Raw genomic sequence first — 26,184 nt, 5'->3', positions numbered from 1 at the left:
ACCATTCTGTTTCAGGTGATTTCTGCACTGGATAAAACAAGTCTATATATGGCAAATGAGGTCCATAGAGGGTCAAACTGTAGGACACACATTTTAAAATAAATACAAATAAATGGTAATTCCTTATTTCAGTGCGAAACACACAGCCATCAGTTTCCCGGCATAATTCCCTGCCTGCAAGAAGGCATTCTAGTTGCCTAGAGACAGGTGTAAACAAAAGTATCTTGCGGACAGAGTACCGTGTGTAGTGCAAGCTTCTGATGAAAAAAGTCAGACTTGCAGAAGTTTCTTGTTCTGATTTGCCATCCAAAAAGAAGTACAACAGCTTCCCCAAGAAGTTCATGGCCAGGTATTTGTGGTTTCTCTGATGCTGTTAAGCGAAAACTAGTAAGATGACAAATGATTACAGCAGAAATTAATGTTTAGCTCAGCACAGACTTCAGGGCTTTTCTAGGCAGTAGTATTTGGCATTTGTTGTGGATCAAGAATATTAATAGGGCTGTTTTAAAGCTTTTAGAAAGGCAGAGATAAATCAGATTCAAGGTAAAATGCTGCCGTATTTTTAAAAAATCACAGTAGTGTGCAGAGGAGGGGGTCATTATGGTAATCAACCACCTGAAAAGCCATAAATGGTTTTTCAATTATCTTGGCATAGCAAAATCACAATATATAATTATATTGCTATAATATGTTGCATTGCTTTTGCTCGTGTTAAAGAAAATATAGTCGTCCGCATAAGTAGGATAGTTTCTGTGATTTTGTTCCAGTTTCATAATAGTAATAAACTGCAGTTTTCAAGCCACTTCCCCATTAAAATTTAAGGACTATTCTTTTTGGTGGACTGACTGCAGCTTGGGTCTGTCACAGTAAGAACAAGAGAAGAGTTACTGAATGAACAACAGTGACAATTTTATCTCTAATAAAAGGCTATACAGTTGCTCCACTGAAATGGGCCTTGTTCCTCATATTAAATCTTAAAAGCCCACTATTACTTATTAAAATCAAGGGGCTACACCTTTGCAAACCAAACTGCAGAGTAAATTTTACCAGTGTATGTGTAGACTGACTCCAGAAGTGTGATTGTATTTGGGAATTTTTGTTTTAATTTGGCATTTTGAGAAGTCTAATAGCTTTCTGTTTTTCGTTTTATGACCTGTTCCTGAAAGATCTTCAGGCATCTATGATGATTCTGATTTCAGAATATTCGAGGGTTTGCATAGATCAAGCTGTAGGGAGGGAAAATAACAACTGTGAAATGCCTCATCCCTGATGCAAAACTCCCCATCTGAGATACCTAGTGTTGCCAACCTCCAGGTGAGGCCAGGATATATCCCAGTACAATTGATCTCCAGATGACAGAGATAATTTCCCCTGGAGAAAATGCTTGCTGTGGAGGGTAGGCTGTGGCATTATATCTTACTGAGGTCCGTCTAGGATTGCCAACTGCCAGGTAGTAGCAGGAGAACTCTTGCTAATTCAACTGATCTCCAGCCGATAGAAATCAGATCACCTGGAGAAAAATTGCCGCTTTGGCAATTGAACTCTATGGCATTGAAGTCCCTTCCCTCCCCCAAACCCCGCCCTCTTCAGGCTCCACCCCAAAAATCTCCCGCCGGTTGAAAAGAGGGACATGGCAACCCTAGGTCCATCCCCTCCCCAAACCCCGCCCTCCCCAGGCTCCACTCCCAAAATCTCCAGGAATTTCTCAACCCCAAATGGATACTAGATGCTCTTCGGAGCCTGAGCAGGTCATTCTCCCAATATCCATTTGTGTGTGTGTTCGCTTAACTGACCTCAATGTTTTGTGGTCAATGAACATGCTCAGACTCCATAAGTTCATTGTGAGAGTTAGAGTGTGGGGGTTATGACGTTTTTATTTACTATCATTTTTAGGTCATGGTGGGTAGCCATGTTAGTCTGTCTGTAGCAGTAGAAAAGAGCAAGAGACTAGTAGCACCTTAAAGACAACAGAATTTCTGGCAGGGTATGAGCTTTCGTGAGTCACAGCTCTGTTCTGAAGAAGTGAGCTGTGACTCACGAAAGCTCATACCCTGCCAGAAATTTTGTTAATCTTTAAGGTGGTACTAGACTCTTGCTGTTTTCTATTATCGTTTTAAGGGAAATCCTGGAATATGCAAGAACCCCCAGTCTTGTTTGTGGAATATGAGGATGAAAATATATAGAAATTTTATGAATTTCAAATATATAATTGGTTATGAAATTGTATAAAATCTGTTAATTGTTCTGTGGAATTATTTAAAAGGTGTAATATAAGAAGAAAACATTGTGAATTGGTTGGCAATTAAGTATTGTCAGCCATATTATTATAGGCAAAATGTTGGAAAATACTTTATTCTTTGCCTGGTTGAGAAAAGTTGGCAGATAGCCTTAATTACCAAATTAACATGTTTATGGGACAGAAAAGACATTATAACCAGTTTCCCCTCCTCTTTTAATAAATGATTGAAATACATTGAAAGCTGAATTTATTATAAGGAACAGCGGAAGCTATATTACTACTATGAATATGATTTATGAATTGTTACTGCTTTAGTGTTATTTTTATTTTTTCTTTAATAAAATGTTGGAAATTATATGCATTATAGCGAATGCAACTTCAAGAGCTCTGCTGTTACTCACTATGCCAAGTTTCCCCACAATAATTGCAAATATGGTATGTGCTGTCAGTTCTCAGGAACACAAAACCAAAATAGCATGGAAACAAGCGATCAGCAAATGCTCAGTTTCTTTTTCATGCAATCTCCAATTCTGTGAATGCAAATAAGGATGCTAGTCAAAGTCCCATTAAACAGTGTGCTTATATTCCTTAGGGAAAGAGGTGCCCGTTAATAGCAAACATTCTCGCATCACTGATAGCATGGCAAAAATTTAAAGGACATTGTTATACCCCAGCAATAAAAATTGCCCGTTTGAAATATGATCCAGGAAGAGCTCAAGCCAACATAGTTTGTTACATCCTCTTCTGCTGTGCAAATGAGGAGCTAGAACCAGTGGAGCTAATAGTGCTAAAAGGGCATATCTGACCAACCCTCCAACAGCAGGCAGAATCACCCTAAAGTTTAAACTCAAATTCAAATGCTATAAATTAAAGATGATTTTAGTACAGATGTCTTACTAATGCAAGTTTTGACGTCTGTTGTGGGTCCTGAATAGGGATGCCAACCTCCAGGTACTAGCAGGAGATCTCCAGCTGATAGACATCAGTTCACCTGGAGAAAATGGCTGCTTTGGCAATGGGACTCTATGGCACTGAAGTCCCTCCCCTCCCCAAACCCCGCCCTCCTCAGGCTCCGCCCCAAAAACCTCCCGCTGCTGGCAAAGAGGGACCTGGAATCCCTAGCCATGGAAATGGAATGTTGACATCACAGCATCGCCAGGGAAACAGCTATGGCTGTTCTAAGCATCTTTCAGAGCTGGTCAACAGCCTAAGCTCTTAAGCGACCGGTAGATGCACATCTCTCTGCTTAACGGAAATAAATCATCTGAGGTAATTCAAACTTAGTTAAGCTGTCTGTTGACTCTTGGACCATTCAATTTATAATCATAATATTTTAAAATATGCTAGATGTGTTTTATATTTATTTATTAAAACATTTATACCCCCACCTTTCCTCTTGGCTCAAGGCTTAATATCCTGTAATATCTGTTGTCTGAAGCATTTTTCCTTAAGTAATATGAGGAAATTGAAGTAATTCTTATTTACTGCTGTTAGACTTTTTTGTTCTTTACACAGCATTACTACTAATAGTAGACAGTTATTTAATTGCAGTATGCTAGGCACTAATTTCTATTTATTTATTTAAAACAAATCCATCCCACTTCTCAAACAGGATGCTTTCCAGTTGGAGGTGACTTCCAGCAAAAAGCATTAAAGCCACAAGTAAAATCTTGTAAGATCCCCGTGGCGCAGAGTGGTAAGCTGCAGTACTGCAGTCCAAGCTCTGCTCATGACCTGAGTTCGATCCCGACGGAAGTTGGTTTCAGGTAGCCGGCTCAAGGTTGACTCAGCCTTCCATCCTTCCGAGGTCGGTGAAATGAGTACCCAGCTTGCTGGGGGTAAAGGGAAGATGACTGGGGAAGGCACTGGCAAACCACCCCGTAAACAAAGTCTGCCTTGGAAACGTCGGGATGTGACGTCACCCCATGGGTCAAGAATGACCCGGTGCTTGCACAGGGGACCTTTACCTTTACCTTTTTAAAACCTTAAAGCCAGCTAACTGAAACTGTGTACCACAGTAGTGATACTAAAACATCTTAAAAACCAGGATCAACAAATCCAGAACAAAACCCCAAACAAGCTGCCGCCCCAGCCAAAAGCCTGAGAGAGAGAGCGTAGCCTAATGTCTGAAGGTCCAAAAACCTTTTGGGAAAGGGGAACCTAAAAGGCAGATAGCAAATGAGCTTGTATGAAGAAAATAGCAAGAAGAAAGGGGAATGGAGAGATAACCAAGGAGTAGATAAATGTAAAGAGCAGGTGGCTGATGCTGATCCTGAAAACAAGGAACAACCAGAACACAGATACCAAGCAAGGGGAGGGGTGTTATAATCATAGCTGTAGGAGAGAAAGATACTTTTAGAAGAAGCATTCTTAATTATTGTAGTGAATTAACAGTTACTTCAGTGTTATAACACATAAACAGATTGCACTGAGCAAGTGTTATAAAAAGGAAGAAGAAGCCATTCTGTTATTCTTTCAGACTCTGTGGGGTGCTACATAATGTTCATTGTTTAAACTCCTAACATTACAGTGTGGGTAGGGAAAGAGTAAAGGAAAGAAAAAAGGTGAAGTAGGTACTGAAGTCTCCACAGAGGTCTTCAATCAGGCTATCAGCCTCAGCAATGGAACATTTGTCACTTTTCTGCTCTCCCTATTTCATTTATCTGTCCTCAACTTCCCTAAAATATTGTCATATAAGAGAAGATTTCTTTGATGCCACGTTAATGGAAGTAAGAGCTAATTTACAAGTTCAGGGAAAAAATATGCTGATTCCACTCCAGGTATCTTACTTCACAAGTCACATAATTGAATGTTCAGCTATGTAAAGAATAAACACTTCACACATAGAAAATTAGCGCATCAAGGCCAGGTAGACAATAGTCCTTGATCTAACATTCTAGTTTTCTGCAAGAAAGGATTTTTTTACATATGATTTTCTCATGTGGATTGGCCCCACAACCACAATTTTAAATGTACTCATGCCAAACAGGGGCCAATTACATGGAGGTCCTTAGGTACTATTGCTGCATGCAGTTAGCCACTTCACATGTACTAGGGCGAAAATGCATGGTCTCTTTAGTCTCCTTTATTCCCTGTTTCAGCTAGGATTCAGCCAAGATCGAACGCACGTTTGGCGAAAACGCATGCGTTTGATCCTGGCTGAATCCTGGCTGAAACAGGGAATAAAGGAGGCTAAAGCGACCATGCATTTTTGGCCCAAAGGTTACTATACAAGCCATGTGATTTGTTTGTAGTCACCACATCAAGAAAATACCATGCAAAGGAAGTGCCAAGGGATCTTCACACGATGGCGGTCTGTGTGAAGCAGAGTTTAGTCCCCCTTCCAGTGCTCCTCAAATGCATGAAGTACAAGTAGGGTTGCCAACCTCCAGGTACTAGCTGGAGATCTCCTGCTGTTACAACTGATCTCCAGCCGATAGAGCTCACCTAGAGAAAATGGCCACTTTGCCAATTGGACTCTAAGGCATTGAAGTCCCTCACCTCCCCAAACCCTGCCCTCCTCAGGCTCTGCCCCCAAAATCTCCAGGTATTTCGCAAACCCGGAGATGGCAACCCTATGTGTAAGCTCTGTTTATCTAAAACCTCGTTGACATGTCTCCAAACCCTGTATAAGTGAGCAGAAATCTACATACACAACAGTAAACATTGAGCATCAGATTAACCACACATGTCAGATTTTTTATAATCCATTCAGTAAAATTAATGCAGATTGCAATTGATTTGATTAGCAGATGTTTAATCATGCTTTCTGGCCCTCATTATAGATAAGCCTTACTTCAAAAAAAGATGTCAACAGAGAACACTACAGAGCTGGTTAAGTATCTGGACAAGTAAGTCAGTTGTTACCTAGCTTCTCTGTTATCACAAGGCACCATTTGTCTGTTAAGATAATGGCAGATGGACCTGACTCTGTGGTGAAGGCCACCATTACTAAGAGCTGTTGTGTCAAAGAAGGCATCTGGACCCACAAACACTGTGTCATTTGTTATGCTCCATGCAAACTGGTCTTCATCTTGGGAGCAACCCAAAGGAGAACAGCTGTAAAAGAAAGCAAATGACTGTGAAGCATGACTCAGCTGTATTTTAAAAAACTAGAACTGTGCCAAAAAATTTGGCTTTAAAGGTTCATCTCAAACTCAGCACTTTCAAGTGTAGAGTTTTTTCATTTGATCATTAGCTAAATGTTTAAAAATAAGATAGTTTCAGAGGGTAGCCATAGGGTTGCCAGGTCCCTCTTCACCACCAACGGGAGGTTTTTTGGGCAGAGCCTGAGGAGGCTGGGGTTTGGGGAGGGGAGGGACTTCAATGCCATAGAGTCCAATAGCCAAAGTGGCCATTTTCTCCAGGTGAACTGATCTCTATCAGCTGGAGATCTGTTGTAATAGCAGGAGATCTCCTGCTAGTACCTGGAGGTGGGCAATCCTATATGGCCATGCTAGTCTGCTGTAGAACACTTAGGTTTGAGTTCAGTAGTAGCACCTTAGAGATGAAGGGAGCTTTGACTCTAGAAAGCTTATACCCTGAAACTCTTATTGGTCTCTAAGGTGCTACTGGACTCAGCTCTGTTAAAAAAAAAGAAGAATCACTGGTTGGGCCCATTTTTGCCCCCAGCACTTCCTATCATATTTTGTATCTCTCTCTACCCTTTTCAATTCGTGAACATCACAAAGCATCAATATTTCTCATATAAATACTTGTCTGTGACAGGGGCAGTTGTCCTGCCAAGTCCCAGGTGAACCGTCCGAACATTTGTGCTCAAATAATTATGTCCATTTTCATCTCTTAGTGTCAGCTATCATTAGGTCTTTATAGTAAGCGTAAGCAAGGAACAGAGAGAAAATAACATATGTTGCCTATATATAATTACATACAGTAAAAATGGTACTTTATAAACAGAGGACAAGGTGAAACCTTTTCAGCATAATGTGAGAGTCTTCTAGGAATGTGTGAATGCTTGACTCTTGACTGTGGGCACTTTCACACATGTCAAATAATATACTTTCAATCCAGTTTCAATCCACTTTAACGATTGTTTGCAAGTGGATTTTGCCATTTCACACTGTAAAATCCAGCTTTAAAGTGCATTGAAAGTGGATTGAAAGTGCATTATCTGGCAAGTGTGAAAGTGCCCTGTGAGAAGGGTTGCCAACCTCCAGGTACTAGCTGGAGATCTCCTGACGTTACTACTGATCTCCAGTTAATAGAGATCAGTTCACCTGCAGAAAATAGCCACTTTGGCAATTGGACTTTATGGCATTGAAGTCCCTCCTCTCCCCAAACCCCACCCACCTCAGGCTTCACTCCAAAATCCTCCCGCCAGTTGTGAAGAGGGACCTGGCAACCTTACCTGTGCGCCCCACTCTTCAAAAGAATGGGCAACTCATTTTGTCCCTTTCTCCCCTCAGGGCTTAGCAGAGTGCTCCATTTTCATTTTAGCTAGAGAGGACAAGGGTTAGCCCTTCTTCAGCCTAATAAAGGACTTGCAGACACCTGCACCACCACCATAGAGTGGAAGGAAGGCATTTCACCAAACAGCACATTAAAAAAACACACAACTTCTTTTTTGCCATCAAGTCACAGCCAACTTACGGTGACCCCATCGAGTTTTCAAGGCAAGATACTTTCAGAGGTGGTTTGCCATTGCCTGTCTCTGCACAGCAACCCTGGTATTCCTTGGCAGTCTCTCATGTGAACACTGCAGAACACACCTTGCTTTGCTTCCTAGATCTGACAAAATTGAGCTAGCCTGGGCTATCCAGGTTAGAACAACAACTATACCTGATTAAAATCTGACATTTTGAGCTTAAAAAAACACCGTCTATACCATTTTTAAGAACAATCACAAAACATACAGTTACAGATGGACCACAGTGTGGTTTTGGAGAATACTGGTGGATTCAAGAGAAAGACAAATGGAACTAAGCTAAAAGTACATTTTCAGAATTTTTCTTAGGATGTTGCTTCTCAGGATGTGAGGTCATTGCAAGAGGTTATAATTTGCATTCTCCTCAGATACGCATTTCACAAGACCAAGAGGCATAAATGATTCATGACTTATCCCTGTTGTGTGTATGGATTCATGCAACTACTCACTCTGACAGATGCTCTTTCAGGTCTGCTAAGGGATCGAATTGAGGGGGAAGCAATAAGATTATGGCGTATTTTGAAAACAACATAGTACTGGGACAGCCTGGCTGCACTGAGGTCACTGATACTTATGATAGGAAGTCATTTTCGATGTACGAAAAATGCCTCACGTTTGGCAGATGTTGAAGGATACTTGTTTGCACTTATTCACTACCCTGCTAGTTGGGAAGCAAGAAATATATATCTGTAACCATGCTCTTGAAATCATGTCACTCAGACCCCAAGAACTGCTTAGAATAAAACATATATTAATAAAACATGGAGCGTGTCCAGAGGAGAGCGACCAGAATGATCAAAGATCTGGAATCCATGCCCTATGAGGAGAGACTTAAGGAGCTGGGTTCGTTTAGTCTGGAGAAGAGAAGGGGTGACAGGATAGTCGTGTTTAAATATTTGAAGGGATGCCATGTTAATGAGGGAACTAGCTTGTTCTAGGCTGCTTCAGAGACTAGGACACGGAGTAATGGATTTAAACTAAGAGAAAAGCAATTCCACCTAAACAATAGGAAGAACTTTCTGACGGTGAGGGCGGTTTGACGGTGGAATGCGCTGCCTCGGGGGGGGGGGTGTAGGGGTGGTGGAGTCCCCGTCTTTGGAGGTCTTTAAGCAGAGGCTGGATGGCCATCTGTCGGGAGCGCTTTGATTGTGGGATCCTGCATGGCAGGGGGTTGGACTGGATGGCCCTTGTGGTCTCTTCCAACCTTGGGTGATTTTGTGATATCCATGTTGGCCATAAAGCTTATGGCGCACGTTTTCAAATTCAATCCATTTTCATAGTTCTGTTGGCTGCTGCAGGTCTTGCTCCCAAGAGTGCAGTTGCCACACAAGAGAACACTCTACCCTACTCATAGAAAACACACACAAACAAACAAATAATGCATATGCATACCCACTTAAAACTCTGCTTGCAGTTATGACGCACCCCCTCTTTATATCCTCTTCCATATCCCACTCTCTCAGCCTGACTGAATATGCTGAGGGAAAGCGTTAGCCTGAGTGTATTGTGAGGAGATTTTCTTCTCCTCTAGTCCCACACTCTGTATTTACCTCAGAGAGAAATTTGACACAAGAGGCTTCTTAACTTTGTTAAACAGAACAAGGAAGTTTATTGAACAGAACTCACAAGATGGATTTTAAGGAAAAGGCAGAATTGGAGGGAAGACTCAAAGTCAAACACACACACACAAGATTACTTCAGAGAGATAGCTTAGTTCAGATGTTATTCAAGTTGTCTTTAGCTTAGATGTTTTCACAAGTTATGTTCCTTCAGTCCTTAGTTTTCAAGCTTAGTCCTGTCTCTCGGAACTGTTACTCAGAACTCATTCACAGACTTTGTTCCCCGCCTAGCTAACAGGAGTGAAGGGTCTTTGAATCCCTTTCTCCTCAGAGAACTCCCAGAAGTATGGGGAAATATCCAAAATCCCTCTTCCAGTTCTCACTGACTACCCCACCACCAGTGGCAGTAATCCTCCACACCACCCTGCAACCGGGATAGCTCTGCCCCAGAGACTAATTCCCCTTTGTGACCTGAGAATGGGCCCTCTTGCACCCAGTTCTCACTCCTGTCGCTCCACAGGTTGTGTGATCTACTGTTTTAGGCTTTACAGAACCCCTTAGGTTCACAGAGTACAGTCACGCTTCTTCTCAGTCTCGCTACCAAGCTCAGAATCTCTCTCAGCCTCCTCTCAGGCTGGTTGCAAATCATAGGGTGAAAACGCATGGTTGCTTTATCCTCCTTTAATCCCTGTTTTAGCCAGGATCGAACGACTGTTAGGCGAAACGCATGCGTTCGATCCTGGCTGAATCCTGGCTGAAACAGGGATTTAAGGAGGATAAAGCGACCATGCGTTTTTGCCCTTAGACTCTTCTCTCAGCCTCCTCTCAGGCTGGCTACAAGCTTACTGCAGATTAAACCCTTGTCCGTCACAGCAGTCTGTTGCCAATACGGAGAAAACTAACTTGACAAAACTGACGCTTCACTGTTTTCTCATCTCAAAGCTGACGTTTTGCCTGCCGTTATATTATTTACTTCATGCAGCAGTTTGTTTTGTATGCGAGAGAAACTTAACTGTGCTTTTTCCACTTCGAAATTTGCTCCCTCACAGAAATGGGCTGTCTGATTTAAAAAAAAAATAATGTCCTCGTCATTTTTGGGGGGCCGTCACTGCAGCTGTTTCTAAACGGGTTTGCCTAATAGACAAAGTGCTTCAGTTGAAGGGCTTAGATGCCTGTTGAGATAAAGACATGCTATATATAGCCCTCATCTGGCTCTGGAAGAAAATATTAACTCCAAAGTTGACAGAGCTTTCAATTTAAACTGTTTTTGTGAATTAGTGTCTCAAAGGGAAGCAAACCAGATGCCCAGCTTCTGTCCTTAAACAGGTGATGGCTGCCCCAAACCCAGAGAAAGATATATTGTTGATTTATAAAAAGTTGGTTCATTTGAATATATCCTAATTTAAATTACTTTTTAACTAGATGATGGTTGAAAAAATATGCAGGAAAGTGAAAATATATCATCAGGCCAATTTCTAGCCTGATCACAGTTTTTAATTACTATAGAGAGGTATCAACAGAGAGCCAGCATGGCGTAGTGGTTAAAAGCGGCGGACTCTAATCTGGAGAACCAGGTTTGATTCCCCACTCCTCCACATGAAGCCTGCTGAGTGACCTTGGGCCAGTTTCAGTTCTCTCCGAACTTTCTCAGCCCCACCTACCTCGCAAGGTGTCTGTTGGAGGGGGAGGGAAGGCGACTGTAAGCCGCTTTGAGACTCCTTAAAGGTAGAGAAAGGCGGGGTACAAAAACCAACTTTTCTTCCTTCTTCTTAAGTCTAAAATCACATCACGTTCCTGGGGTATGTTTGTTCTCTCTCCTCCACACCCCTTTTTTCTTTTTCATAGACCTGTCTACAACTTGCTTTGCAGGGATATTAGTCCAGGTTTCTGGCAGGTATTACTACATAAAGTATAGGCTATATAACCATAATGTCTCCCTTTTTAAGAGATGCTTAAATTATTCAAGCAATAAAGCTGTGGAGAGGTAGCTCAAGTCTCAGATAGTTTAAACTAAAGCACAGATTACTCATAAATGCGCAGACTGAACGATTTTCATTTCTATAAGGCCTCAGATCTACATGTAGTGTCCCCAGTTGTTTCAGTGTGATTCAGATGGTACTTGGAAGATCCGTTTCCATGATGATGGATTTTTTCCCTTCTTTGCTGTCTCTCAGATTTTTGAGCAGGGATTTTCGAGTGTGAAAACTGAGAAGTATAACAACTTATCAGGTTAGGTTGACGTCATTAGCAGAAGTACTACCTGTAGTGGAATGGAGTCTGTGGAATGCAACTTTCAGACCTCCCCCTCCACAAAAGTACTGTTCCACTGGTAAAAATGACATTTCACCTGTTCAACAGCATCTTTGGATAGAGTTGGAAGGGACCACCAGGGTCATCTAGTCCAGCCCCCTGCACAATGCAGGAAACGAACAACTACCTCCCCCCACATCCCCAGTGACCAAGTTTTTACAGATATGAACCTACTGTATTTATGAATAAAACTGGACCTTCCCCTTACAGTGAATGACCTATCTTTATCTTCCTCTTTTCATATCTATTAGAAGACCTTAATCGCTAAAGAAAGGCCTGATCCTTCTCTTATTGCACATCATAGTTGTTTTAAAAATTCCTACACAGAACAGATTTTTTAATCCATATATCCAGTCACTTTTTAGAAGATGATTTACAATCAAGTTGCATATTGTAGTGTTTGAAATGACCTTGAGTGTTCTGGTAAAATTAGTTTACCACATTCACCAAGGTCCTATTTTATGTTTAATAATAATTTCTATTGCACATTTAATATGCAAAGTCTGCTTAACAGTCTTTTGACTTGCTCATCCTCACAGGCCCCTTGTAGGGTAGGCCCCTAAGATTCCAAAGCACCCGGGAAACTGAGGTTGAGAGATGGGTCCAGGGAATGACAGGCCTTACCGATCCAAATTTCACAGTTTCTTACCAAACTGGCTGTTTTTAAAACTCTTTTGATAGATTGAATAGTATGCTCTCACAGTAATTGTACTCTCTCTTTGTAAGGAACCAGGGGCACATTTTTCTGAGTGCCATGTAAACAAAGATACTCTCTCTAGTCTCACAGGTGTTAATTCTTCTCTGAATCAGGAAAGCACCATATCGTGTCACACGGTAGTTTTGTGCACTTCATGTTGACATATTTTCTACCTCAACAATTGTCACTTTTTATCACTCTCTGCCTACAGATACATTCTTATTATCTTTGACACAACAGCACAGTTATTTATTTCACATGGTGCTGAAAACAATGAATTTTGGTTACATTTTAAATGGTCAGCTGGTTAATGAAGAGTCTTTACCTGGGGCAGTTTTATGTGGTCTTGCTTGTCATATAGGGTCGCCAACCTCCAAGTACTAGCTGGGGATCTCCTGCTATTGCAACTGATCTCCAGCCGATAGGGATTAGTTCACCTGGAGAAAATGGCCCTTTGGCAATTGAACTCTATGGTGTTGAAGTCCCCTCCCCAAACCCCAGCCTCCTCAGGCTCCACCCCAAAATCCTCCCGCCGGTGGCAAAGAGGGACCTGGTAACCCTATTGTCAAATATATTGTTACATGTAATATGAACAAAGGGAAAAGGAATTAGTACCGCAGTATGTGTTGTCTTATTTTAATACTTGTTAGTGGTGTAAAGTAATATATGACTGACTTTGAAGATCTTTTGACGTTGCGGGGTTACTTGTTGGACAGGAGTCAGGACCAGTTTTTCCTGCCTGCAATTTCTAACGCTTCTGGGAACAGAGTGAATTCTCTTGAAGACCGACTGTCCAATCAGGAGAGGACCACAGCTGTTCTTCTCGATCAGGCCTTTCGAATCAAAGACGGCATTGTTTCTTACCTTCAGGGAAATAAAGGCTTTCAGCAAGGAGAGGCAGTAGCCCTCCAGCTACTGGAGAACCACATACAGACGATCACGAGCATAGTTAAAAAGCTCAGCCATGACATTGAGGTACCACTGCCTTTATGTTTAGCATTATTGGCAATTTGTTTAAACTAGTTTGTCCAGTAGCTATGTATTCCCCCAGCTCTAGACAGGTTTACTTAATATTAGGTTCCTATAAAATATGTATATGTCTTTGTTCTCCCCTGGAGGCAAAAAGTCTAGCCAGCTAGCTGCTTTAACTCCTGAATGCAAAATACTTGAAGTTAGCCTCATCATCAAGACAAGGGAAGCCACAAAAGGACAGATTTTTGGGTTGTGAGGGACCCACTGGCTGGATCCTGCAGATTCTACTTTTGTTTTTATATTCATGATGCCTGCACGTATTAATCTTTCCCCATGCTGTGTTTACGACACACACTAGTTTACTACAGTCATGGAGGCTTTAAGTGGGGGAGCATTCAAAAATAGCCCCTCTCACACACACCTGCAATCTGTGTTGAACACATGAACACATGAAGCTGCCATATACGGAATCAGACTCTTGGTCCATCAAAGTCAGTATTGTCTACTCAGACCGGCAGCGGCTCTCCAGGATCTCAGGCTGAGGTCTTTCTCATCAACTACTTGCCCAGTCCCTTTAACTGGAGATGCTGGGGATTGAACCTTGGACGTTCTGCATGCTAAGCAGATGCTCTACCACTGAGGCACGGCCCCTTCCTTGCTCACTAACTGTACAGAACTGGGAAGCCAGGGTAGGCAGTTATTTTCAGTATAAATGCACGGATAGACATCTGCAAATGAAAAAGATTTGCCATTTAAAAGTTTACTGGCTCAGAGCAGGTTTTCAGTCTGCCTCCATTGTGTGAGAATGCAACATAACAGAGATGAATAATTTGGGTGTCGGCAAAACCAGTCGCCAGGGAGAGTATAGTTAACAGCCCTGCTTGTGGAGTCATAACTACTTGACATGAGAGAGCACATGGAGAGGAGACATAACTTTGAAATGGATTTCTCACCTGAGGAAAGAGTAGGACAAGCCGATCAACACTTAGTATATAGTAAACAACAAGCCCATTAGCAAGTCGGGCAGCTTCCGACAGTGGATTTTAAAGTATGAGAAGAAACATCATAATTAAAAACCTTGTAAAGAATATTTGCTAGTTCAATTAGATTTATGCAATAACAATTATATACTTTGAATGAAGTTGGATAGAGCTAAAGAGATACAGCTGTCTGCTTTTTACTCTTCCATGTATTCTGAGAATTTACAGTAACTCTAGACTTAGACCTTTCACTAACCACTAGTCTTTAGTTGACCCAACAGTGACACATACATCACAAATGGCATCAGCAGTGGAGGCTAGTAGAAGGCCAGGCAGAAGCAGGCGAGCTCACAAGTCTGGGTATGTCTGAGTCAGGTCTGAACTTCCCTGTGTCTCTCTCCTGGAACTGCACTGTTAATCTTTAGAATCACATTGTTCTTATTAAAAATCAATTTACGAACAATGTTTGGATGCACATACAATGTCCTACAAGTAGAGGAACAAATTGTAAAAAGTTTTCTTCAAGGTTTGGCTTTCCATTATTCATGTCTAGGGTGGCCAACCTCCTGGTACTAGCTGGAGATCTCCTGCTATTGCAACTGATCTCCAGCCGATAGAGATCAGTTCACCTGGAGAAAATGGCCACTTTGGCAATTGGACTCTATGGCATTGAAGTCCCTCCCCTCCTCAAACCATGCCCTCCTCAGGCTCCGCTCCCAAAACCTCCCACCTGTGGCGAAGAGGGACCTGGCAACCCTATTCATACCATTCAGATCCATCCTTCTTCTTTTATACCAGAACAAAATATTCATTTGTGCAGATTCCACCATCTCCTCTTTGTTCCTCCTTTCCTACGACTCAGCCAAACCTAGTTCATTTGTATGTCCGCTGAGCTAGAGGCCTATTGGTTTCCCAAGAATAAGACAGGCCATGTGATTAGGTCTTGGGAATCTTCCCATTGCCCCCACTTTCTCAAGAACTCTGACCTAGGCCTGAACCATGAGAGCAAACATGAAATATGGCAATGTAGACTCCTTAGAGGTTTTGGACAACATTGAGACAGACAAGCCCCAAGGGTTTAAAAGGTGTGTGTGCATGCCCCAGGATTTGTATCTCTCTAACCATCAGCTAGTCTAAGAAGGCTGATCCTCATTATGCTGAAGCATCTAAAAACAGGCTAACCAACAGTTCATTTCTTAGTCTTACACTGGGATGCAATTTTGGACTGGGTAGGTAGGTATGTGGGGCCAAAGGCCATTATAATTGCAATGCACCAAAGGGGACATAGACAAACTACAGCAAAACATTAACAGTATAAAGTTAAAAGCATGTAAAAACTCATTAAAAGGCATAAGCTCATGTACAAATAAAGTATTTCAGCTTTAGACACAGCCCTAGCATGTACTTTCTTGGCTACCAAGGCAAACTGTGCACTCTAAGAGACATATTAGTCCACATCAGAGAGAAAGAAAATTAGTTTATTTTCCTCAGAGGAAGAATTTATACCTTTTAAAATCTCAGCAAGAAATTTATTTGTAGGCTCTATGTACAAAGGGCCCTGACCTGGATGGCCCAGGCTAGCCTGATCTCGTCAGATCTCAGAAGCTAAGCAGGGTCAGCCCTGGTTAGTATTTGTAGGGAGACCACCAAGGAAGTCCAGGGTTGCTATACAGAGAAAGGCACTGGCAACCCACCTCTGTTAGTCTTTTGCCTTGAAAACCCGATAAGGGGTCGCCATAAGTCGACTGCGACTTCACGGCACTTTACACACACACATGTACAAAGGGCAGAACAATATAATGTGGTAGATCTTTTGGGACCATGGCCCCACAAATACACAGATGTGCAGCAATCTTGTGCTTGTGCATAGCGACCATCTAGAATAGCAGAAGGCATGGTGTGAAACCGCACAGATGTTAAGGCCATGCTAAGATTGGGGACAGTAATGTTGGACAGATAAGAGGCTCTTCCATGGTCCTTTTGAACAATTTGAACCAGGCAGAAGATCTGGAGGAAGAGACTGTGTTCCTGAACTGTTCCTTGATAACTCCACTATTTGTGCTAAACTTATTGCACAACAGAACAGTCATTTTTCAGGCTCCAAACACTGACCCATTTAAGCAATAGAAGCATAATTTTATAAAATGGAAAACTGAACACATGCCAGTACAGTCTCTAACACTCCCTGTAAAATCATAGATGTTGGAGAGGCAAATCAAAGCAAGAGATGATGTGACATCAGGAACCAACTTAGCAGTACAAAGCTTGGATCATAAACATCTGCAAGGAGTTGGGGATCTACGTGGAAGAGTAGCCAGGTAAGCCCAGCACAATCTGAGTTAAATGCCTAAGTTAACAGCCACTGACATTGGAAGGACTTCCTCCTCCCATATTGTCCAGCCTGCTGACTGAGATCCTCTTCTCAAGCCTTGTTCCCTGTACCCCACCTGGAGAGGTATGGTGGGTGGTGACAAGAGATTAGGATTTTTCACTGGTGGAGTCTACCTTGAGGCAAACCTGATGCCTATGTAATTTCCTTTAGGTGCCAGGCTAAAAACCCAGGCTTTTAACTAAGGAATTCCATCCTTTTAGAACTGTGTTACAGTCTGTTCTATCAATATCATTTTACACTGTTCTGTTTTTATTTTTATGCCATGGCTTGTTTTGACTGGTATGTGTATTATTATGGGCTTGGATTGTTATATTAATGTTTTTATTATGAGTTTTTATTGTTTGCTTGGTTTTGTTGTGTTGTTATGACTCTCCTCAAGCAGGTCTGGAGAGGTGGCATACAAATTTTCTAAATACACAAATTTACTGTAGTTCTGCCAGCTTTCTTGAGAGTAGGGAATACTTTTCACTCAGAGGCTAGAAGGAGTCGCTCCCTCGTGTCAAGTATATGGCAACTGAATTTTGATTCACACCACTCTAAATTAAGTCCAGTGCCCTTTTACTGTCCTTCTAGCTTTGAGGGAACGACTTCTGTGAGCAGATCCCTTACAGCTGGAAGAAAGTCTAAATAACCCAGCTTCAGGGATGGGGCCAGTTGTGAGTTTCCCATGGTGCAAATAGGGGGAGGGCTTCATTCTCCAGTTGAAAAAGGAATAATGTAATGGATTGCTACAAGTGACTGAGGTCACTTATGAAATAAGCTGTGGGGGGGGAGCAGGAGGAGGAGTATATGAGATCTTCAGGACAATCATCTGTGACTGGATCAACCATTTTTGAATAGTTATTGAATATATTGACAACACTATTTCAACTATGTTAACTGGATTTTTAAAAAAGAATTTGCGCTCTCCAATTTTAAACTGACACAAGAACACGGAATGATAGGGATAAACTGAAAAATGAGGCTCTTGCCTGCATAATTAACCAAACATGAAAGAGTCCAGATCATTAGCTTTGTTTTAATTATCTGCGCCATTTTATAAATTAAGGCCAAATATTCAATTTATTTCCTTTTACAGAGAGAAGTGAAATTTCCAGGCTCAGCACATCCTTCTGACATTGCAGCATTAGGGCTGGCTCCATTCGCTATATTTTACAATTAATTTTTAATAGGACAGTGTGTGAATAATTGGCCTTAGGTTAAAAAAGGATACAATAAAATGAATTATATTTATGTACAAGGACTTTCTGCATATTGCTACAAGGGTTCCCTTATGGAATTGTTGAGCTGGCTTAATATACAGTAGTGAACCACCGCCAGTAGAAAAGATTAAAGAAAGCACTAGTGATACTTACCAGTGAGGAAAGTTACCACCCAGGTGCAGCCATGCCCATTACAAAATGCTTAAAAACGTTCCTAACAGGTTGTAGATGTCTGGGAACAAATACCCCCTCCATTTTTCATATGTATTCGTACCCATGTACCATCTCACATCCTGTAAACTGATGCTTGATTTACATGAGCAGTGTACTGACATGTATTACATAGAAATAAAACTGGCAACAGCATTACTGTTCATTAGCCTGTTCTTCTTACCAGTACTTCATCCTTTCACTATATGATAGGGATAAATAAAGCTGAGGGTGGCTTGCCTAAAACAAATTCATAGCAGAAGTGACATTTGAATGAGGAATTTCATAGCCACAAAACCAGTTCTTTCATTTTGGCACCTTTGCATTCTGGTTAAAGACTAAAAAGTTAGAGTCTGGTTAGGCTGGGCAGAGTTAAGGAACTAACTGCATGCTATACGGATTCTTCCTTGGCATTCTTTTAAATAGACATAGGTCTGAATGAGATGTAGCCTTGGGAATGACTGGAATGAAGATAGTTGGGAGGTGTTTATGGCTACCATGTTTTTATGGTTAACCTCCATTTTTAGATGTGATGCCAGCATTGCAAAACTCTCCGGAGATACAAATATAATCAGACATGAAATTCAAAAACAAGAAAGAGAAATCCACGCCATTCAGTCTAACCTGGAAAATTACAATAACAACATAGAGATGAAGGTGAGTAGGCCTGCAGAAAAAAATGTCTTTTCATATTTTAGCTTCAGGTATGTCAGACATTACCTTCACACACACACACACACACACACACACACACACACACACACACACACACACACCATTTTATGCAAACTGCCCATGGATGTTAGTGTAAGGCGAAGAGTACAGAGTGACCAGTTGAAGGCCAAACCACACATGAAATGGAAGATCTGTGACTTCCATACAAGCCAGCTGGTGTTTTTTGGGGGGCATATTTTGGGGGGCATACCCTCCACCCACTTTGTTTTCTTAACACCTTTCTGAAGCCGCTTGTTATGCCGTGCCTGTATTCCCACCCCCAGGGGGTCTACAGCAGCCTTGTGGGGGGAAATTTAGATTGGGAAACATCATGAGGTGGGGGGACAACACTCCACAAGCAAACTGGCAGCTTCTGCTATTGCATTCGAGTAATAGAAAAGCATTGGGATGTCTGATGAAGGATCTGCCCTGTCCCAAGTCGCTTGGCCCCTTAGGAAATGAGCAAACACTGTTTTGTATTCCTATGGGAGAATACAGAGCAGTACTGTAATGATGCATGGTTCCAGAATGATCACAGTAACACTATGTATATCTGATGTGATGTACTACATAAGCTTATGAACATTTTATTTACAAAGCAGAACTACTTAAATAAAAAGATCTCAGCAGTACACTTTAAAAAATCCCAAAGTCTGAGATCAAAGATTTTAGCATGTATATTACAAGAGTTTAACTGCTTTAAAGCCTCCCTTTCAGCGTCAGAGTGTTTGAGAAAGAGAAGGGTCACAACAAGGGCTCATGGCTCAGGTCCAGTTTTGGACACAGAAGCTCACTCTTGGAAGACTACCTTGCTGGATCAAAGTTACTACCTTGCTGGATCAGAGGAATGCTGTAGACATAGTTTATCTAGATTTCAGTAAGGCTCTTGATAAGGTTCCACATAGTATTCTAGTTGACAAATTGGGAAAATGTGGGTTAGATCCTATTATTGTTAGATGGATCTGCAACTGATTGACAGATCGTACCCAAAGAGTGCTAGTTAATGGTTCCTCGTCCACTTGGAGAGAAGTGACTAGTGGAGTTCCTCAGGGATCTGTGCTGGGCCCTGTGTTGCTCAACATCTTTATAAATGATTTGGATGAAGGAATAGAGGGGATGCTTATTAAATTTGCAGATGATACTAAATTGGGAGGGGTAGCAAATACGGTAGAAGACAGAGCCAAGATTCAGGATGATCTTGACAGGCTGGAGAAATGGGCTAGAACTAATAAAATGCACTTCAACAAAGACAAATTTACAGTTCTGCATTTAGGTAGGAAAAATCAAATGCATAATTATAGGATGGGGGAGACTTGTTTGAGCAGTAGTGTGTGTGAAAAGGATCTTGGGGTCTTAGTAGACCAAACACTGAACATGAGTCAGCAGCGTGATGCTGTAACTAAAAAGGCAAACGCAGTCTTGGGCTGCATCAACAGAAGTATAGTGTCCAGATCACACGACGTGATAGTATCGCTTTACTCTGCTCTGGTTAGACCTCAACTAGAGTACTGTGTTCAGTTTTGGGCACCACAATTTAAGAAAGATGTAGACAAGCTGGAACGTGTCCAGAGAAGGGCAATAAGGATGGTGAGGGGTCTGGAGACCAAGTCTTATGAGGAAAGGTTGAAGGAGCTGGGTATGTTTAGCCTGAAGAGGAGAAGACTGAGAGGGGATATAATAACCATGTTCAAGTACTTGAAGGGCTGTCATATAGAGGAGGGTGCCGAGTTGTTTTCTGTTGCTCAAGAAGGTCGGACCAGAACCAACGGGTTGAAATTAAATCAAAAGAGTTTCCGTCTAGACATTAGGAAGAATTTTCTAACAGTTAGAGCGGTTCCTCAGTGGAACAGGCTTCCTCGGGAGGTGGTAAGCTCTCCTTCCCTGGAGGTTTTTAAGAAGAGGCCATCTGTCAGCAATGCTGATTCTGTGACCTTAGGCAGATGATGAGAGGGAGGGCATCTTGGCCATCTTCTGGTCACTAGGGGTGTGGAGGGGGGAGGTAGTTGTGAATTTCCTGCATTGTGCAGGGGGTTGGACTTGATGGCCCTGGTGGTCTCCTCCAACTCTATGATTCTATGATTCTAAGACCTGCATGAGTAATAGACACAACTGTCTGTGAAAGCATATGAACTTCTACTTCCTTACCACTGAATAAACATAGCTAGTTTTCACACTTCTGGTATGTAGGGACCTGACTTTCAAGGCAGGCTGGAGTTCTAGGGTCCCTCCTTTTGGCAATCAGTTCCTGGTTAGCGTTAGCTGCTATGACACATGCAGATCTGAGCCCTTAGAAAAATACTCTTGAGAAGGCGTGAGGTCAACTGCCTTTCTACAGTCTCATTTTAAAGCCCCTTATGATTCATTATTCACATTTCAGTTTCTGATCTGCATGCAGGTCTAGCATTAAAGTTTTTAGATGCTCTGTACTAACAGAAAAGAAGCCTGAGAACTAAGGTAATATTCACACAGCCCTTCCCAATGGAGACTGGAGCTATAATCCTATGCACACTTTACACTTCATTGAAGTCAGCCAGATTTACTTTTGAATAAACATACATAACCTCGAGAAATAAGACTTGCACTAGTGTCAGCTGCTGGGGTCCAGTTGTGCAGGTCAAGTCTGAAGTAATTCTGCTTCAGTGATTCTAAAATATATCACCTCTTTTGCCCCAATATCTAAAATGTTCATGGAGTTCTTTACTTTCTAGCGGTAATTTGCTGCCTATACATTGCCTACATTTCTAATCGCCACTTTATTGCATTCATATAACTTATACTAGCATTAATTGTGGCTCTTTCAAAGGATGATTATTCCTGAAAGGGTGTGACTGACGATGCTTCTGGAAAGTATAAAAAGGGGCACTACTGTGACCTGTCTCCTTTGGTAAAACTAAGAAATATAGCTTCCACAATGAATGGGAAATAGAATAAATACATGTCAGAATCATACAAAACAGGATACTAAAGTATGTAAAAACAGTCCGTCATTTCACACACAGACATAAAGCAGAATAAAAATGCACAGGACATTTTTTCCTACTGAACAATTTTCGTACAAACTATACGCTGAGTAACAATTTAAGAAATGATCATGTGGTACAACCATGCTAGGACTTTATCAAGATAGCAAGTGGGGGATATATTTTAAAATGCTCCCTCATGTCAAATCTCCTTGCACATAGAAAATTTGCACTCCTAGAAGAAAGATTCTAGCAAGCCTTCTCCCTAGCATGCTAGTATCCACCTTCCTTAGGGAGTATTAAAATATGTGACTAGTCTAGGATGGACTTGTGGTTTTTCTGACTGCAGAGTTCATTTTCTAGGGCATAGACATACAATTTTTTACTTAAGGGATAGGAAGAGGTGGTTCCCACGCAAGTCATTCCCACTAGCACACAGTGTGAAGTGCTTCACAATGTATTGATTCATAGAATTATAGAATCATAGAGTTGGAAGGGATTACTAGGGTCATCTAGTCCAACCCCCTGCACAATACAGGAAATTCACAACTACCTCCCCCCCACACCCCCAGTGACCCCTACTCCATGCCCAGAAGATGACCAAGATACCCTCCCTCTCATCATCTGCTTAAGGTCATAGAATCAGCATTGCTGACAGATGGCCATCTAGCCTCTGCTTAAAAACCTCTAGGGAAGGAGCACTTACCACCTCCCGAGGAAGCCTGTTCCACTGAGGAACCGCTCTGTTAGAAAATTCTTCCTAATGTCTAGACGGAAACTTTTTTGATTTAATTTCAACCCGTTGGTTCTGGTCCGACCTTCTGGGGCAACAGAAAACAACTCGGCACCCTCCTTCTATATGACAGCCCTCCCCTACACCCCATCCATATAGCTGTCAGGGATAATTGCAGGCAATGCAAGCTACAAGATGAGTTATGGGGGAATCACACAGGGGAAGATAACTGCCTTTCTAGAAATCCTTCCCATGTCCCTACATGTATGCCATGAAACTGAACCAGGAGTGTGGGAAGCTACTTTGTGGTTGTGCATTAGACTCCTATGCTGATTCTCACTTGACCTTTTGTACTCAGTGACATATCCCAAATACATATATGTACAACATTGCCAAGTGTTTAGGACACAAAAGGGTTAGCTGGGAAAGTATTAGGACACACACACAGTTGCACATCATTCTAGGACGCGTACCACCCATTACATTTGATAAGGCGTGAGTACCTTATGTACTTTAATTTGTTAAAATTGTATCAAATTTTCTCACAATTGTGCTCAAGGGACTACTTTTGGGAAATGATACCTTATAAATTCAAAATAGATGGACTTCATAAATCCTGAATAGTAATCTTTTAGTAACTATTACCGAACAAAACAAAGCATCTCCCCTTGTGCAATGATAAATGTCCCTATACTCTCTGAAAAGCAAATGTTTAAATGCTACCAAGAGGGATATAATGCTATGGATATTTATGATCATGGCCCATAAACTTCAGTTAGAGAGATCAACAAAGGCTCATAAACATGAGTCCTGATAAATGATTCAGACATAGCTGTGCCTGAATATCCTTAGTTCCAGCCACAGATTCAGTGCCAGAGCAGAGGTTGGAAGCATGCTCTTCTCAGCTGTCTAGGGATTCTTACACTCTTTACAATCCTACACAATAAAAGCTTGTAATGGAGTACTTCAAGCACGGGACCTGCTCAGCCCATAGCCCTGTGGTTTTGGATTGGCGCTGTTGATTCCTCAGGGATTTGCAGCCTGGATAACTTGCTACCCTCTCCCCAATCAAGCCAAGACCATATGGCAGGATGGAGCCTAGTGGTACCATCTAGTACTTTTCCAGCTAAGGAGTGACTTGGACACTGGTTTGATCCCATCAGTCTTTTCTGTGCTCCCCAGACACATTGGGACACTACGAAATGCAAGCAGAGCTCTCCTTGTGGAATAGGGCTTTCCTACCTCTTCCTTCCTGCAGCAACTCCTCTAAAGCTGCTGTTGTAGATTAGAGGATGCTCCGAAAGTCATGGGCTGTGGTGCGGGGGGGGGGGGCTGTAATGGGGGGAATCTGCAGCTATCAGACACCCCCTCTCCCTTGCACAAAAGGAAATGCAAGGAGCTTTCAGGACCCACTTATTGGACCCTCCTCTAACACAGCCCCTAGGAGTCAGACACAACTGATTTCAGAGATAAGGTTGCAGTACAAACTAAGCCGAATTAACTACTGGGCGCTAATAATTGTTTTTGCCTGTGCCTTTATTATTCAGCGAAATTAATTCTGAGAAAAGCTCTTTAGAATGGCTTGTTTGATATGCTGGCTTTTCCCAGCGTTCCTATCGCAATAATGTGTATTTAATGGAAGTGCTGGAGTTCTGCCTCAAAGACTGTTCCCTGTTGAATTCTCATTAGGTAATGCAGCTATTAGGCAAGATAGAGACTTCAAACTCTGAGCAAAACTCAAATTTAAAGACAGTGCAGGGAGATCACCACCATGAATTGCAACTCCTGGATCTCAAGTAGGTGATGGAAGCTTTTTAACTATATTAATATGCCTGGAATGATGTAGACTGATGACAGAATGGGCAGGAGAAGCCAAAACAGAACCATGTTCTGGGCACCCTGGCCAGCCAGAGAGGACAAGAGCAGCAGAGATATTTTAAATATGGCAATATTGGTTGCAAAACTAATTCCCAGAGTGAAGAGACCTTAACTGCTCCTGCCCTTTTGAGAAAGCAAATAGTGCTTCTCATATTGAAAGGCAAAGGAAAGACGCCACTTTCCCCTTGAACTGTAACATTTAGTGCTGAACTGTAACTAGGAGATTATGACCATTACTGCACCGAGTGTTGCTATGTGTTTTTAAACATCTCACTACATTTTATTACATCTTGATCGCACAGGGATATTTACACCTCTGTAGGTCTGCAGGCTAGTTTGTCACAAGGTTGCTTTGATATTCTATTGTCCTAAGCTGTACCAATATGACACATTGTCCCAGCTACTACCTAACAGTTAAGGCACATTTGAAACCTATTTTCCTCCATCCTCCACTACAGTAACTGACTAACTCAATGCCCAGGTAAGATGCTCTGAGGGCCAAAACAGACTTGGCAAAGATCATGGATTCCTTAAGCTTGTTTGCATTGCAACTCTTCTGGCTTAGGTCAGTTGTATTTATTTACATTATTCATAGTCCACCTTTCTCACTGAGACTCAAGGTGGATTAAACAGTGTAAGTCAGTAGTCAAACACAATGGGGCATACAGTTAACCATGCAATAGGATTTGGATTTCAGAAATCTGAAAACAAGCAGAAATCCAAATCAGCTAAACAAAGCACAAAGATTTAAACATTACATAGTAGGAGCATACTTACAGCAACAGACAGTATGTATTATACACAGTATTACAGTTCACAGTCTCTCCCCCTTTATCTTTTGGAACTATTTCATGACAGTACAGCCTTATTACATGTGTTAAAAAAATCCTGAATAATTCAGTTTTGCATAGTTTGCGGAAAGCCAGGATAGTGGGAGTCTTCCTAACCTCATCGGGCAGATTATTCCATAAAGTGGGGGCCACAGAGAATGCACATGTACAGGAAGTTGTTGATTTTGGCCATTTGAAGGGTGGCACCTGCATAAGGCACTGTTCAGATAAGCAAAGCTGTCCAGACAGAGCATAGGGAAAGAGGCAGTCCCACAGCTATGAGGGACCAAAGCCATGAAGGGTTTTGTATACGACAGCAAATACCTTGAATTGAACTGATGGGCAGCCAATAGAGTGACTGCAAAATGGGAATAATATGCATGCCCTGCCTAGCTCCTGATAATAACTGAGTTGTGGCATTCTTCACCAACTAGAGTCTCCGAGTTTTTGAGAGGAGACCTAAGTAGAGTGCATTGCAGTAGTCTAGTCTTGATGCTGAGTTGGAAGAAAGCATTGTTCTCCACCCCCCTTGAAAATTCAAATGATAATGAAGGAAGCTAGATTTGATCAGGGAAATAAAGTAGGGATTGAAGAATTAAAGACCCTATTCCTTCCCTGGCAGCCCCAATCCAGATTGTTACTAAGTGCATATGCAGTTGACCTTCTACAGAGATATGTGGCCATAATAACTATAATGAATCTGCAATAAACAGGAATTAACAAAAACAGTGGAGAGGGTCAAATTTCAAAGAGTAACAACAGACTGTGGGAGGAGAAGAGAAGGGGGGAGCAAGAATAGGAAAGATATGCAGCGTGGTGCTAGAACTGAAGCTTATTTGAATT

General features: G+C 41.8%; 1 protein-coding gene across 1 annotated transcript in view; it reads left to right on the top strand.

Annotated features, from left to right (window-relative positions):
• The first annotated feature begins 260 nt into the window (after positions 1-260).
• Positions 261-26,184, top strand: part of FAM81B (family with sequence similarity 81 member B) — a 32,748-nt gene continuing 6,824 nt past the window's right edge. Inside the window, exons 1-5 of the mRNA XM_056848766.1 lie at positions 261-349; positions 13,187-13,445; positions 16,622-16,740; positions 18,754-18,883; positions 24,323-24,429. Of these exons, the coding sequence (XP_056704744.1) occupies positions 261-349; positions 13,187-13,445; positions 16,622-16,740; positions 18,754-18,883; positions 24,323-24,429 (704 nt within the window). The remainder of the gene's footprint in view (positions 350-13,186; positions 13,446-16,621; positions 16,741-18,753; positions 18,884-24,322; positions 24,430-26,184) is intronic.

The sequence above is a fragment of the Euleptes europaea genome, chromosome 4 (genome assembly GCF_029931775.1).
Source record: "Euleptes europaea isolate rEulEur1 chromosome 4, rEulEur1.hap1, whole genome shotgun sequence".
Taxonomy (NCBI): Eukaryota; Metazoa; Chordata; class Lepidosauria; order Squamata; family Sphaerodactylidae; genus Euleptes; species Euleptes europaea.
The sequence above is the reverse complement of the archived record's forward strand: the minus strand, read 5'-3'. Positions and strand labels throughout refer to the sequence as shown.